This window comes from Pituophis catenifer, unplaced genomic scaffold (assembly GCF_029215685.1).
Source record: "Pituophis catenifer annectens isolate HBS135680 unplaced genomic scaffold, rPitCat1.0.hap2 SCAF_16, whole genome shotgun sequence".
NCBI classification, from domain to species: Eukaryota; Metazoa; Chordata; class Lepidosauria; order Squamata; family Colubridae; genus Pituophis; species Pituophis catenifer.
In genome coordinates this window covers 2,294,228-2,311,099 of record NW_027256896.1, presented here as the reverse complement: position 1 = coordinate 2,311,099, position 16,872 = coordinate 2,294,228, and the positions used below count along the sequence as shown (strand labels likewise).

At 41.6% G+C, this 16,872-nt stretch overlaps 1 protein-coding gene across 1 annotated transcript in view; it reads left to right on the top strand.

Annotated features, from left to right (window-relative positions):
* Window positions 1-16,872, top strand: part of ARHGAP17 (Rho GTPase activating protein 17) — a 74,905-nt gene that overhangs the window by 21,545 nt on the left and 36,488 nt on the right. Inside the window, 1 exon segment of the mRNA XM_070954825.1 lies at window positions 13,269-13,308. Coding sequence (XP_070810926.1) covers window positions 13,269-13,308 — 40 coding nt within the window.

Genomic DNA, 16,872 nt, shown 5'->3' with positions numbered 1-16,872 from the left:
GAAAGTATAAATCCATTCTCCACTATCCTTTCAGAGCTGAAGAAGCTTATTGGATGAGAAGCGAAACATCTTCAAAGAAAAAACAAAGTCAAGTTGCCTCTTGAAAAAACACCTTTGGGAGAGCTTGGAGGTCTTCTAATCCAACCCCCTGCTCAAGCAGGAGACCCGATACCATTCCAGACAGGTGGCTGTCCAGCCTCTTCTTAAAACCCTCCAGTGATGGTGCAACCACAACTTCTGAAGGCAAAGGGTTCCACTGGTTTATTGGCACTTGCCTTCCTTTGTAGATTTAGAGCTGGAGGCAAATGTGGAACTTTATGAGACAGGACCCAGCTAAAGTGATGAGTCAGAATTGCCTTCCCAAAGTTTTTAAAGGATGTGCATTACAATCTTATGCCATTAGTGCTTTCAGAGGAGGTTACCAGTCATTGGGGTACAAGGGAAAGAGTGGGATGTACTAGGTTCAAGGGTCATTCTAGGACTGGGGAGAACTAAGTTCAAGTCCATCTTCAGCCTTTGCAAAAATTTGACTCTTGGTTTTGCTTACCTCACAAATTCCCATTTTGATTGGGAAAATTGGTAGAAGGAATGCCGTTGAACCCCTGTGAGCCCTTGGAGGGAAGCATGCTGGGTGAGGAATTCTAGGAATGGAAGTTGTCACATCTTAAAGGCACCAGGTTTGAAAAACAGTGTTTTAACTAATAAATGACTATCTCTAACCCTGTCGTTGGGATAACATGAAGGGGATTCCCCTGAAAGCTGCCTTGAATTCCTAGAGCAGTTTCAATATATAAAATCAAATATATAAAGAAGGATGTGTGGGGAGGGGAAAAAAAACAAACTCTGGCATTTGTTCTTAAGTTAGCCTGGTAATGAAAACCATTTGGATTTGGGAAGAGCAAAAAATGGCCTTTTCTCAGGGTGTGTGGAAGAGCTGGTGCTGTGACTTTCCTTGAATGTCCATCTGCTGAGGCCTCAGGAAAAGCCCCCTGCCTGCCTGCTTCGGTCCCCCCTGAGGGAATTGATGTCTTTTCTTCTTCAAAGTGTAGCTTGTCTCAAGATGGCGTCAGCAGGCTCGGGGGAGGGGGGGGCTTCAGTCTTCGTGAAAAGGAGGTTCCAGGGAAATTGTTTGCTGCTGCGGCAGCAGCTTTCTAAAGCAGGCTCTGAAAGGCATCGAGAAATTTGCTTTTTCGTCCCTCCTCCCTTTCTGGAAATCTTGCAGACTTTGGTGAGCGGGCCTTTCCTTGACTCCACCATATTGGTCTCCTTTACTGCCCTCTCCTTACAGTGTAGTTTTAGCTCCAGTCCTTATTCCTAATCCTGAGAATAAATTCACACATTTTTCATTCAACAGATTCTTGCTAGTTTATTCCAGTTTTAAGTTGACCAAAAAGACTTGCTTTAAAATTGATTTGATCAGAGAAGACATTTCCAAATCTCCCTTTTAATTCTTTCTGTATCTCTATCTCTACAGCCTTTGTTTTTTTTTAAAAAAATATATATTTCTAGTTTTGTTTTCATTTCCACAATAAAATATTCAGCTCATCTGACATCTGAATAATATAGAAACAACAAGCCACGGGCCTAAATTAAGATGCTGGGAAATCTAGGAATGGATTTCTTTAAAAGGTGTGGAAAGTGGGTATTTTTTAAAAGATTGTCAGATTTGAAAGGAGTAGAGGCAGCGTTTAATGTTTAGGGAAAAAACCATCAAAGGGTTTTTTGGGAGAGGAATGGTGGACTGAAAATATCTCTGAAAACAAAGCAAAGAACAAAGAGCCAATGAGTAGGCTACGGTAGTTCTTTGGAACCTCTCTGGAATGACAAGGTGAGGACAGGAAATCACCCACATTGGTCCCACAGCTGCTCCTCATGAGGGGACAGCAGTACAGGGATCTCCTGCGCGTTTGAGCACTGGGAGACAATGAGAATAGCCATCTTGCCCACAACATCTTTTAAAGGGCACTTAAGTTTGCTAATCTCACCTGCTATTCAGTACCAGAAATTGATTATTAACTATTTTAAAGTTATTAGAGACCTTTGGAATGACAAGTTTGAAAATGCCAAGTGGCTTTGCCTTCAATCCTGAACAACAACAACAAATTCAGTGTAACTTTTCTATGCCAGGAATCAGGGTGGATTTGATTTAAATCGAGTTGATTTAAATCACAATTTAAATCATGATTTAAGTCACTAGTAAAAAGGCTTGATTTAAATCAGCTCGATTTAAATCATAATTTTTAAAGAGCAACTGTCATCTCTGCTACTCCTTTGACCCACTGTTGACTCACCGATAGTCCCAGTGTTGCAGAATATACAGCTTCCTGCTACGTAACTAAGCTCCATTTCATGCTGAATAAACTAAATTATTTATGTATCTTACATAGAAAACTATCTTACGATAGATTTTTACCCCCAAAGTTTTTTATTAAAATAAATTCGATAAAAATAAAAAAAATCCGATTTAAATAAAAAAAATCTGATTTTTTTTTATTTTTTTAAAAAAATCATTGATTTTTATCCACCCTGCTAGGAATAGAAGAGGACTAGGCCCTCTCTGTCCGACTTCTGCCAACTACCGTCACTTGGCTGATGCAGTTCCCGGTCACAGACTGGTTCTTCAAGGCAGGCTGCAGCAGCTCAGTGTAGGGTTGCCGTTGCTGTGGGAATTAAAGCAGCATCTGAGCCTGGATGACTTTAACTAGATTAGTTTGCAGAGCTCTGCACTTCACTTTTGGGAGTTTTAATCCAGTTAGAAAGATGGGTTTCTGAGAGCTCAAGGATGTGTGTTTGCTGACAGCCTGTCCGAAAGTTGTGTCCTTGTCTGTATCCCTCTTGCTTAGCAAGTAAAAAACCAGGCCAGATCTTGGAGATGTGGAAATGCGGAGTGCAGGGCCTCAAGGAGCAGGCCAAATGAAATGGAATGTTCTGAATAAGATTCCCCAGTCCTGGCAGAAGCCCTGCTGGAAAGACCAGCAGCTGCGAACTTTGTATTCTTTCTTGCTGCTTATCTCAGCATTAAAAGGACGTTAACTGAATGCCGGATTACTGCCACCTCCAACGCACTGTGATGTTTCCTGGTCATGCTTGTATGTTATCATTCATAAAAATTGTAGTACTAAAAATTAGGGTAGCAAAATCTATAATTTTCTAATATTCGTGTTTCTACAGGCTGAAAAGCCAGTTAAAAATGCAAGAAATGAACATGCTAGTAAACGCAGACTGTCAATCTACAAGCCATAAAAGCAGTAATATCTGGAACTCTTGGGAAATAAGGATGTATGGTTTTTATGCCTTCCTACAGTGCTGAACCAGCTCGACCAAACATCTGGAGCCAGAGTCAGGCATGCAAATGTCATTGCAATGAATACAGGTAGTCAGTTCGATTATGGTACTGAAAAAGGTGACATGACTGTTTTTCACACAGCCCTTGCGGCATCCCCATGTACACATGATCAAAATTTGGACGCTTGGCAACTGGCTCATATTTATGACGGTTGCAGCACCCCTGGTTATGTGATCACCTTTTGCAACCTGCTGATAAACAAAATCAATGGGGATCACTTAACAACTGTGCTATTGATTTAACAACAGCAGGAATTAACAACTGTGGCAAGAAAGGTCATAAAATGAGACAGAACTCACTTGACAAATGTCTCATTTAACATCAGAACATTTAGACTCAATTGTGGTCATGCATCAAGGACTACCTGTATGTCTTAGAGAAAAGCAATGAATAAAAGAAGCACAAAGGAGAGAACTAACTGCTCAAGGCAACTTATCTGCATCCTTGGTGGGAGATGACCATTGGGGGAGCTAGTCCCAGCTCTATGGAACTATTCCAGGACAGAGGGGCACAACTCCAGCATAGCATATGGTTCCCAAAAGCCTCAGAGATATTCCAAAAGTAACAAGGGAAAGTTTATTAAACACATAAAAGAAGTATGGATTTTTTAAATAACTTATTTCCTTAAAGATGGTTTAAGCCACACTAAAAACCATGCATGATTCCATTTTCTCTTTGACAGCATGGCCAGCATGGAAAAAAAATCCTTTGGTTTACTCTTGCCTTATCTGGTAGCCTGCCTGACCCATGCTTGTGGTTGGGGAATAAATGGCTACCTTGACCATGGGTACATGAGCAGCAGGAAAGGAGAAAGACTGGCTCTAAACTGCTGGATCCCAGACATTTACTTCTAAATTGAGATTACAGTGGGAAATCCACCTGAAGATGGAATTCAATGGAAGATTGAGATGGACAGCCATTAGTCCAGAATGGTATAGGGCAGGGGTTCTCAACCCCCGGTCAGCACCAGTCCCCGTGCCAAAAACCCATCTGCACAAGCAAGCAAAGCCCCTTCCACAGGATGCAGGCAGCAACAAAACCACAGTCCCATTGGTCTGCGGAAAAACTTTTCTCCATGGAACCGGTCCCTGGTGCCCAAAGGTTGCAGGCCACTGGTATAGGGTCTCCCATTTGAGAAGGGGGTTGGATTAGAAGACCTCTAAAGTCCCTTCCTATCCTGTCATTCTACGTTCCTTTAGGCACAGTGCCAGATGTTGCAAAAAGCAGAATGGATAAAAGAAGCAGCTGTTGTGGGAGAGCAGCAGCCAAAAAGCTTGTCTGGTTGGTGTTCCAGATAGAAGAGGCCAGACAGCTGGCTTTTGGCATTCAAATTGGCCACTGTCTAGCATTGTGATGGTTTCATTTTGCACTCAGCTTCCTGGGCCCTGCTGGTATTTTTAAACTAAATATTATCTAGTTCCTCTCTTCAATTTACTTACTTTACTTTACTTTTATTTGATTTGTATACCACCCTACTCCCGAAGGACTCAGGGCGGTGAACAGCCAACAATAAAATATATACATACAAAATTTAAAAACAGAAATAAAATCGAATTAAATAGTTTGGCCCAGACAGATTAAAACCCCAATCAATTTAAAACAGATTAAATTTTGAAGATTAAAAGATATTAAAAAATATTAAAATATTAAAATTGTTTAAAAAGACGAGAAATGGAGTTGCTCCCTGAAATAAGATGTCAAACTTCATGCTTGTGCCTTCAACTTGGAGAGCCTCGTTCCCATGTGCATCTCTTAGTTTAGGAGGCTGTTGCTTGATGGCCCATTTTATTCTCCACATTCCTCCCCTGAAAAAAACTAGTGCTCTCAAAAGGATGACATGCCTTCCTCACCCAGTGTCATCAGATTCTGTTCTTGCTCAATTTTATGACCTTTGAGTGACTTAATATACAATTCAGAATTTTTCTCTTTACAGATAGCCCAAGATTTTTTTTATTTTACTTTTGCCAAGATTTCACAACAGGCTTTGTGAAATTACACTTTCACATTTACTTTTTCTCAGGCATATCCGCTGACTCAGTACTTTGTTTGCAAAAGCATGCAGTGGTTTTTAATTTGATTTCTGTTTTCTAGGTATCACTCAACCCACCAGTTTTACAGCATTAATAACTTTCTGTCCAAATTCATAGACAACCCTGTACTTCAGTTTCATGTGCAATACAGAACTGATTGGGAAAATGCAATTCACTTTGAATTCCAAAAGTGAAGGCATGGATATGCTTCGATCCAGCTCTGCTACAAAGTTTCTTGGGGGCTTCCATACCATGAAGTGCTTTTTAATATTGTCTTAATTGACCTTCCTCTTGGAAGAAGATAATGGGGAACAAAAAAGTTAGGGAAATTCTGCTGAGTTACTGTAATAAAATGTATGCAGAATGTCCTTGAAAACAATATCCATAGACCACTGATTCTAAATACTACATCCAAAATCTTGTATTACAAATCAAATTGCAAATACTTAAGAGTCCTGAATGATCTTTGTTTTATTATTTTTTTCCCCTACATGAGCCTTTGCACTGGTCTTTTTCAGTTTCTGCTATTTTCAGAATAAAAATTTGGCCACTGAATGTGAAAGTCCCCAACTAGAGGTCTTTTCCATTGCAATCGAGATTTAAAAAGGTTCCTCTTGGAAGTTCTCTGAGTATATTTTGAAAGTCTGGGTCAAGCCAAAAATTTTCCTATTTTCCCACGATGTTGTTCCTATGACATTTTTATGCCCTGCTTAGCTACTGTATTTCCTGCAGTTACTCAGTGGATTCTGTAAGGGGAAACAGTTCTAAATCAAGGGAATCGAAGGGACATTAGAATGCCCAATATTCAAGACGCTCTTAATTCTCAAGCCAACCTTTGGGTTATTTAGAGTGTAAAGGCTCACCAATTTTTTGTTCAGAAAATGCAGTGGATGAAATTACAACTGAAAGGCTCAGAAGGGGCCTGTCAGGCGTCCCCCAAGTTCCCATCCTGGATTTCTGAAGCCCTGCAGGGAATGTTCAGCTGTTTGGATGAAGAGGCTCCCACACCCCTTTTCCTTAGGCTGCCATTTGCACAGCTTGGTGGTCTTGTGTTCAATTGCCACCCTTTATCTTGGTTTCTGCACAAGGCTTCAGGTGTTTCCATCTCTTCCTGCCTCTCCTCCCTGGCCTGGCAGCAAACCAAGTCATTGTACTGTGGGGAGGAGGGCACCTTCTCCCTTGAAGCTGGCCTCCCTTGAAGCCTGGCCTCCCCGGGGCAGGCAAGAGGGCTTTCTGGGCTTCCCATCTAGTAGCTCCACCCACACACACACACACACACACACACACACACACACACACACACAGAGAGAGAGAGAGAGAGAGAGAGAGAGAGAGAGAGAGAGAGAGAGAGAGAGAGAGAGTAATGGGGGTATGGCTCTGTGAAGGTTTCATATTCACCGTTTTTGATCATAGGTCTTCTGTTTGCAGTTTTAATCAGTTTTATGTTTTCAGCTTGTAGCCCCTCCATTGGATGCAGTTTCATTCAAATCCTCTTCCAGTGTCTGCATCCAAGATACACACACACACATACACACAAACAATAAGAATGCAAATTGTGATTAAAAGACGGGAGGGGAGGGAGCCGGATGCACAGGGAAGGAGGTGGGATCTACAATTGGTCCATCAATCACTTCCAGCATAATACTTCCCTACTGGGTCCCCAGGCCAATCAGCAGAAGTTCAATGGGTTGAGGGCAGATCTCAATGGGGGGGCGGGGGCAGGATGTTCCAAAGGACCTCCATCATGGCAGAGAAGGCTCTTGTCCTGGACCTTCATCACTGGAAGCTTTCAAGAAGAGACTGGACTGCCATCTGTCAGAAATGATGTCTCCTGCTTGGGCTGGGGGTTGGACTAGACGACCTACAAGGTCCCTTCCAACTCTGTTAATCTGTTACCCTGCCAGCCGGAATTCCTTAACCGACAGGATGCACAGCATGCTTCCTCTGCCAGCGTGAGTCTGGTCTTCCATTGGGATATCCTGGTGCTCTCTCATCCAAGCACTAACCATGTCATGGCTACTTAAAATGTTGAGATCAATTGTGTGTTGATATCTAGCTGGGCTTATTGCACTTGGCCATATGAAAGCATTGACTTAAAAAAAAAACCAGTTACTCTGGACACCATAAACTTTCATTTATTCTTCCATCTCAACCAAATTGACAAATGGCTTGCAGCGGTTCCATACAGATGTTAAACAGCAGGGAAAGAGAATCAGTTCCTTTGAGATCCAGCAGGTGAGAGCTCACCAAGTTGTCTTCTCCCTCTATTGCTACCAAATAATGTGCCACTTTAAGTAAGATGTTGCATAGCAATCTGTTCAAGCCACACGGTGCCAACATTCAAGACTGCAGGTGCAGTCCAACAGCAACTAATTGAAAGCAAGCTTTTTCCACCTGAGCAGAAAGGAGACTACCCAAGCAGCAGAGGAACAAAAGATCAGCTCCTAATTGACAAGATGGTTTTGGAAAAACTGCAAGAGAAGGAAGACCAACTTAAATGTGGCTTGGATTGATTACAAGAAGATCTTCCTGCGATATGATTGAATAATCAAGTGCCTAGAAATAACAGGAGTCAGTAGAAACATCAGAAGCTTTGTACAAAGATGGATGGCCCAATGGAAGACACAGTTGCAGGTCAACAGTGTCAGAATGGGAGAGATTAAGAGAGGAATGTTCTTGACTCACTGTCATCACTACTGTTTGTCATTGCACTGATTCCTCTGTCGCCATTACTGAACAAGTCAGGCCGTGGCTAACAATCATTAAAAAAACCATCTGGCAGCCTATTCCACCTCCTTTATATGGACAATTTGAAGCTGTGTGGAATAAAACCCTCAGAAGTAGAATCATTGCTCATCACTGTCTGTATGTACAGCCAAAATATTTCAGTGGAGTTTGGACTGGACAGATGTGCCACCCTTTTCATCAACAGAGGAAAAATAGTGAAAATTGAAGGAATCAAGGTTTCCTGTGGAAATAATATCAAAAGTCTGGATGAAGACAACCACTATAAATACATGGGCATCCTTAAAGCTGACAAATACAGATATAGTGAAGTCATGAAGAAGCTTAGAAGCGAATACATGACAAAGTAGCAACAGTGGTACATTGGAATACCTGCAAGAAATACCATTTACCTGCAAACAAGAATCAGTGGGACCACAAAATAGATAAAATAGATAAAGGGAGAAGCTAAAGGGATGTGGGACTTTAGAGTTCAAACAGACAAGCACCTGTCATGTAACACTCCAGTGGCCAATAAAACAGAAAAGTCATAACGGTACCTGAAGGCAGCAGAAGAGAAGAGAAAGAACTCGGGAAAACCACAAAATACAAATATCTGCAGCTAGAACGACTACAGCAAAGGAAAGCAAAGTTGTCCCAGTAGTGACAGGTGGGCCTTGGGTCCAATCCCAAAGCAACTGGAGCACCACTTTTGAACACCGTCAGCACTGACAAATTCACCATTGGTCAGTGGCAAAAGGCAGCTTTACTTGGAACAGCTGACCTCCTGTGACATACCTATAGCACTAGGAAGGAACATACTGTATATCTGCCTGTATCCAAGGTGCTTGGGAAGGACTCAATGAGTGGATAAAAATGCCAAATCCAGCCTAAACACCTGAGCGACTGATGATAAAATAATGAGAGCCTGTTTTGTGTGGTGGCTAAGATGCTGGCCTAGAAACCAGGATGTGGTGAATTCTAGGTCTCCCTTGGTCAAGAAAGCCAGTTGGGTGACTTTGAGCCAATTACTCCCTCTCAGCCCAACCCACTTAGGGTAACTAAGAGGCAGTATTAGGTGTGTTCTCTGCAGTAGTCATAGTAGTAGCAATATAGTGTTCCTCAGAATAGGATGCAGCTACAAGCATCTACTATTAAGATCCAAGAGCTGCTGACAGCAAATAAATGAGCAGGGCTGCAAACATGCCCATACCAAAGCTCTACAGTCCTGAAATGAAGACAAGGTTACAAGCAGAGTCTTCCTCAAAACCCTTATTCCCTCCCTCTAGCCAACTTCATCTGTGTTGAAGGGCGGAAGAGGAGGACTGTTGAGTCCTTGGTGCTCTTCCAGTTGGGTTATTTTGTTGCAGTTGTTTCATTACCCAACTAGGTAGTATCATCAGTGCTAATGAGAGAGGGGTTTACTCTCATTTATGTACAAGTGACTTGCCCTGTCAGTGTGGGTAGGAGTGTTCCTGGTGGTTCCTTGATTAAGCTGCAGTTTGCTGTTTGATAGCTTGTCTGAGTTGGTAGCTCCTTGATCGGGGTATTGTTGACTGCTTGATTGTTGGTCTAATACTAGCTTTCTGACTGCTTATTTGATTTGATTGTTATTATTACAGTTTCCTGATAAGAAACTATTTGTTAAGTATCAGTAATCACAACATTAGTCTTATAAAAGTGATTCTTGAATTGCAGTACCAACAGCATCATTGATAGGAGATGTAAGAGAAATTGACCACACATTATTTCCTACATTTGCATAAAGCCATGTCTGATGTAAAAGCCTAACTGGACTTAGGTTAATTCTTTAAACTCTTCAGTTAAGACTCTATTTTTCCAAGACTGAGTTCTGGAGAGATGCAGAATACATGGCTCTGGGTGAGATGGATTGAGATTTTCACTCTTTTAGCATTGGATCAATTCTGGCACATGTATCTGGCAGCTTGGTTGCTTTCTGCCTTTGCCAGATACTTGCTGACATTCTGGAGTTCTACCAGTCGAGCAGCCGAGTGGTTTCTTAACCATGTAAACAGCTGATCAGTTGGCTTTTCTGTATTTGCTGGGGAAAGCCTCTTAATATTTACAGAAGGGTTCTCTGCATGCTAATGGCGTCTCTTTCTCTTTTGATCTGGCAATAGACACACCTTATTTGTACTCTTAGCAATTACAAAAGTATGCGGGGAACTTCCTTGGTGTTTTAACAATTTGTCTGTTTCCAAAACAGCATATTAGGGATGCTTATACAAGTCAACCACTTGTATGATTTTGAGACTGAAAGTTACATGCTTTTCTGGTTAGTCATTCTTTAGGGGAAGAGAATACTCTGTCGTACCATTTCAATGTAGTCTGTGCTCTTCTTCTTCTCAACATGTTTGTTCAGATACGTGGGATGCTTTCAGGACTCTGTGCTTGTGATTGTATCCTTGGATAACACTTCAAAGTATGCTTCCTACACATAAAAGTAGATCTGTTGGCTTCAGTGACGCTCTTAACTTGTACATCGTGCAAAATGTTTTTTGAAAGGATGGTGGTGCTTCCAGAATCGCGAGAGAACTCTGCATTGCCTTGTGAGATTAATCTAAAGAGCTTGGCCACTAGAAAAACTTGTTTTTAATGAACTGCCAGTGAGGTTATTGAGATGTTCTCTTGCTATCATACAGATGGAAGCAATTTGACGTCTGTATGTCAGTTCTTATAAACATTTTTGTTCCAAAACAGGTTTTACATATTTTTGAAAGAGGTTATTTCTACTAACTCACATTCCAAGTGCCTCGTGTGTCAGAGTCTGAGAGAGATGATTTGTGAGAAATTTAACTTTGGATTAATCCTTCTGGGGAAGAGGAGGACAGCGGATGTCCTTAAAGCCAAGCCAAGGCTTGCCTTCTTTTATTGAGCTCTGAAGAGACCTACTTTCCAGAAAAGTTACAATAGCTATATTTCATTTCATCAGAGTCCAGCCAGTGTTGTAATTCAGTGGCAGCATTGTATTATTTGATAAGAATCTTTTGCGAGGCTTGCTTTCCTTTTGAGAATTACACTTTCTGTAGTCTAATTTTACATTTGCTAACCAATATTGGGGGGAAGTAGTGGGACGTCATAAAATCTAGCAGACTTGATGGCTGACAAATGCAGCAGTGAGTTAGAGTTAGATCAGATGCACTAATGAAGTTAGTGAAGGAATCAGGTGGAAGCTCCCCACTTCCCAGGCTGTAAGTAACTGAATATGGCAGACAGTTAATACTGTTTTGAGGGAAGGTATCACGTTGCCTACCTTAAGGTAGGGAAGTCTGTTGTGCCGGGTCCTGAAGAAACCCACCCATGATTTGGCCACTTTCTCCCAATCTTCAATTTTCCCTTTTTATGGATGATTGTCAAGAAGGTAGCAGTACATCGGCCACAGAGGATGCTAGAACAGGTGTATTGTGTAGATTCCTATCAGCCCAGATTCAGGCATGGTCAGGGCATTAAAAGGACCGGATTGCTCTAAGCAATTATTAGGTCCTGTTGTCAGGACCTTGATTTTTAATTGTGTGCAACACCTGGTCCTATTATACTTCTGAGCAATATTCATAACTATCAACTGCAGTAGCCTTCTGAGTCACCTGCAACGGCTGGAGGTTGGAAGCAATTGAGTTATGGTGCTTCCATGCCTACCTGAGCAGGCAGTTTCAGTCAGTAGTTACAGGAAGGATAGGCTATAATCCTTGATTTCTCCAGAGGGGTATGGGAGGGGTTCCATAGGACTCAGTGCTCCCCCATGTAATTGAACATCTGCATGAAACCAGTTGGGAGGGGTCACCTGGTGGCACAGCGGTTAGAACACAGTATCACAGACAAACTCGGCCCACAGCCCAGAGTTCAATGCTGACAGGGCTCAAGGTTGACTCATCAGCTTTTCATCTTTCCAAGATGGGTAAAACGAGGAGCCAGATTGTTGAGGGCAATATGCAAATAATGCCAAGACTGAACACCACCCAAAGAATGCTGTAAAGCACTATGGGGAGGTATATAAGTCTAAGTGTTGTTGCTATTGCTGTTTATATCGGACATCATTTGTATGCTGATGCCGTCCAGCTATGCATTGCCAGTCCAGGTCGAACTGGATCTGCTGTAGAAATCCCCAACTGGAGATTGTCAGGGTCAAAATGGAACTGCTGTGTGTCAACCAACATCTCTGCAAACTGACAACATCATTCCCTGGAGTTACTCTAGATAGGGGAGGGGAAAAATTGGTTCATCACTTGCAGTCCTGATGGATTTGTGGCTCCCATTCAAGCAACAAGTGGGTTGTAGCCAGGACCTTGTGGATTAACTGAATGAAACTCTCTTCCGCAAGAGTTCGTTCACAGGTGTTCTGCCACCATCACCTTTTTACTTACCATGTGCAAGAATTTAGGAATACAGTGCCTTTGAACACAAACCTAGGACGATGAGTCCTTCCTTCCACCAGGAATATCCACCTTTGGCTCGTCTCCAAGTTGTTGTGGTTCAGCAGTGAATGTTAGTGAAGGAGTTGATATTAAACAATTGGAAACCTGAAACCCATAACCCTTTTATGGGTACCATACATACATCGATTCGATTTGTTTTAATATAAACTTGAAACTGAACTCAAACAAAATAAGAGATTCTGCTGTGCTTGAAATATATCATTTTAAGGACAGGGTGCTTACAGTTTAAAACATTCCCCTGAACCAGAAAAACTTTGCTGGAAGCACCATGTTCCCAATTTTAAAAGGCAGAAAGATGGAAATAAAAAAACTTTAAAGTGCTGATATGGTTGAATTCTTAAATTTAAGTTTCCGTAATGGGCACTGGAAGAGAGAGAAAAAAACACTGGCTGGAAACAAGGAGCACAAGTGGAGTTCAGAGGCTTCTGTGAAAATCTGCTGGTTCCCAGGGAAATTGCAAATCTCTACATAAACAACTTTAGTTGGAGCCATCTGGAAAGTTAATAGGAAGAAAAATATTACCATCATTCTCTTGATTAAGTGACTAAGATAAAGATTTTATAATATCTGATGCTTATGTATCACCTGTGATAGAAGCACACTGCTTTCATAATCAACAGGATTACTATTTCTAGATAAAATCCATGTTTGGTCTACCCTGCTTACCTTAATATGTGTACAAAAATGCTCAATGTCTTTTTCCTTCTTTTACAGAGCTGAGAAAACTGAAGTCCTCAGTGATGACTTGCTACAGGTAATTAATTAATGGTTCTACTTAAATTCCTGTAATAAGGCTGCCTTTAGGAATTTTTATTGCTGCTTTTTAGAAATGTGGGAAGTGGGAAAAGCAAGTATGTCATTTAAAGACAAGAGGTTTTTTTCAAATTGCACACCAGCGGAAACAGGGTTAAAAAATGTTTGCTGAGTCTAAAGCTGACGAGAAAGTGAGAAATAACTGTTTTGAATCTTATTGGTTTATTGTAGAGTGAAATGTTTTGGTGTTATTGGAGCATGAAGGTGTGTCTCTACCCATCTGGAAAAAAAACACATTTGCAAATGTATGTTGCAGTGAGCAATTTGGAATTTTGTTCTTCAGTATTTTTTTTTCCCAAAAAATGTACTCGTGTGTTCCCCAGAGGAGGGTTGTATTATAAATATTGTTCTTCCTTTCTTTTTATCCTCTCATTTTACTACTTCTGTTAAGCTGCACCAGGATAATGAACTGGCATTTAAGATGTACACATCTGTAGATGTGAATATTACAATATTCCTTTTTGTGGATAAACAACATTATGTGATATATAGAAAATAAACAAGTAAGTAATAGTGAACCAAAGAAATTATAGGTGGTTTAACAGTCACTTGCTCAAACTTACAACCGCACTGAATGAGTGGAAGTGATGACTTGTTCTGGTATTTACAGCTATCGCAACTTCTCTGTAGTCACAACATTCTGCAACTTTCTTTGCTGGCTTCCAACAAAATCAAAGGGGAGGTCACAAATGGTTCTTTCTTCTACTTTCGTTTTCAGTCCACACTCATTTGGCACTCATTTATTCTTTATCTCTTCATTTGGTTTTTCTTGACATGCCCAACTCTGACTTTCATATTGTAACTAGGTAGAAGCACATCTTTATAGGCAGCTATTTTTGCTTATTTTAACAACATTTATTTCACAGAATAGAGCAAAGTGCCTTTCTGCTGGCACTTGCACGTCTTCAGAATTCTTCATTTATTTTCCCACCATAATAAACCTCCTGCCAAGATACAGAACAGTCGCCTAATTAACAACCGGGGTATACCAAAAATCCACACACACAGAGAGCAGATTCTAAACTTCACAAGCGACCACTCCACTGCACGTAAGACCCTTTCCAAAAGAGCCAGAACACAGTGCAGCACCCAGCCATTAAGAAAAGCAGAAGAGAAACATCTTTTTGATGTTTTTCTCCACAATGGCTATCCAAAAAATTTCATAATACGATCCTTGTCATCCAAACCCCGACAAAATACACAGGCAATCATAATACAAAACATCAAGGGAACATCCGAAATGGCTGCCCGAATACTGCAGCCCCTAGGAATAATGATAGCTCACAAACCCACATTTACACTCAGAAAAGAGCTATCTAAAGTCAAAGACAAAAGACAACAGCAACATAGTATACAAAATCGATTGCAACAATTTTAACCAGTTCTATGTGGGACAAACAGGAAGGCAATTGAAAAGGAACATCAACTTGCTGTTAAACAGCACAACCAAAAATCCTTGATCTCAAACCTCATTGATGATAAACAACACCAGTTTAATTGGTAAGGAACAAAAATCATTGGCCATGCAGGCACCTGCCACATATATGAATTTATGGAAGCCTGGTATTTTACCAAAGGAGCAATTAACAAACACATTGATCTAGATCCAGCGTATGGATACGTAGGAAACCAGGCCATTCAAATGAACAGTCAACAAGAGAACCAATCAGTTGTTCAGAATTTAAATGTAGCTCCGAACGAACAACCAATCACACGACCAACTGACCACAATGGCACACAAGACATTTATAAGCTAAGGAGAATAGGACAAGAAAATATTGCTGATGCTGTTACCTAGTCTGGTAACGAAACGTTCAGAAGCTAAATTGAAACAAGCTTGGAGAACGAACCATGGCCAAATTCTAAAACCCGAGCTACAAGTATTTTCTATTATTTCAAAATCATCTAATTACTCTAGTTTATCATTGTTATTACCGAGTTTCCCCGAAACTAAGACCTCTCCGGATAATAAACCCAATTGGGCTTTTCAGCACATGCATTAAAATAAGCCCCCTACCAACTACTCACACACATGCGCAGCCGGTTCTGCCATTTCCTCTGGTTGCTTGCTGCACAACCAAAACGAGTTGAGGAGGCAAGGCCAGACGGAGGGGAAGGGGGGGACATGCCCTCCCCTCCCTGTTCTTCACTGCTGCCCTGACATGTCCCGCCGCTGCTTCATGGAGCAGGACTCTGCAAGGCTTATTGTGCCGGCAAGGGGAGCCATGTCTCGCTCCATGCGCCTCACTTCTCCCCCACCCCACCTGTCTTTGTGACACTCATCGCACCGTCACCTCGTGGAGCAGGACTCTGCAAGGCTTGTGCCCTTGCACGCACGAATGGCAGCACTGCCGCGAGGTTTGACATACCGGCGCAGCCGTGAGCGGCAGGGTGCCAGATGTGCCGGTATGATGAAGCTCGCAGCAGTGTTGCCATTCATGCATGCAATGCCACAACAAGTATTGCAGAGTCCTGCTCCATGAGGCGGCGGCCAGCCACTCGGTCAGCGCGAGGAACAGGGAGGGGAGGCAGCAGCAATGACGGACCATCCAGTCCCACACTCGCCACCTCCTCCACCCCCAAAATAATAAGCCCCCCCCCCGATAATAAGGCCAAGCCCTTATTTCGGGGTTCAAAAGAAAATAAGACCCTCTCTTATTTTGGGGAAAACGGTATGTGAGTTGCCATTGTTCATTTTTCCTGTTGAACTCCACTGTATTGGTTTTGCATACATTAATTCTCAGATCCATACTCCTTATTCTATCTAATATTCCCTGCAAATCATTTAGTTCAGGCGTGTCAAACTCACAGTGTCACGTTGTCGTCACGTGACATATCATGACTTTTTTCCCTTCGCTAAAAGAGTGGGCGCGTGACGCATCCAGCCCGCGGGCAGCGAGTTTGACATCCCTGATTTACATCCTCAGTCATAGCATAGGATCAGCTGCATACAAGAGTACACACATATTTGCATCCCAACCAGTGTGTTTCTAGTGTCACCCTAAGCATGTATGAAACATGTATTTTTGTAGAATTTATTATAAATCTGTAAATAAATTAAATAACCAAGAGGACATCAGAGATCCTTGTCTTATTCCTTGCTCGGTGCTGAACTATTTTCAGAACATTCCGCTGATTCCCACACACATTTTCTTTCCATCACATTCCATTCTTGCTCCATTCAGCAAAGAACTTTCAACTATATATTTGTTTGAAATATTACATAACTCAAGCACATTCAATTTACTATATGCTCTCTCTAAGTCAGGAAAGGTCCAGTAAACCTTCTTTCACATACTAGCCCTTTTCTCAGCAATTCGCTGAAGAGCAAAAATCCACAATATTCTTTCCAAATGTTGCTCATTGCATAAAGGCACAACATTCTTACATCTTTCCTGTTTGAATCACCTCTCATAATCTTATGATTAGATACATCAGTCTGAGATATTATTCCACATCTAACCTCGCAGCCATGCAGATTTGAATAGAATATAAATGTGAGCTG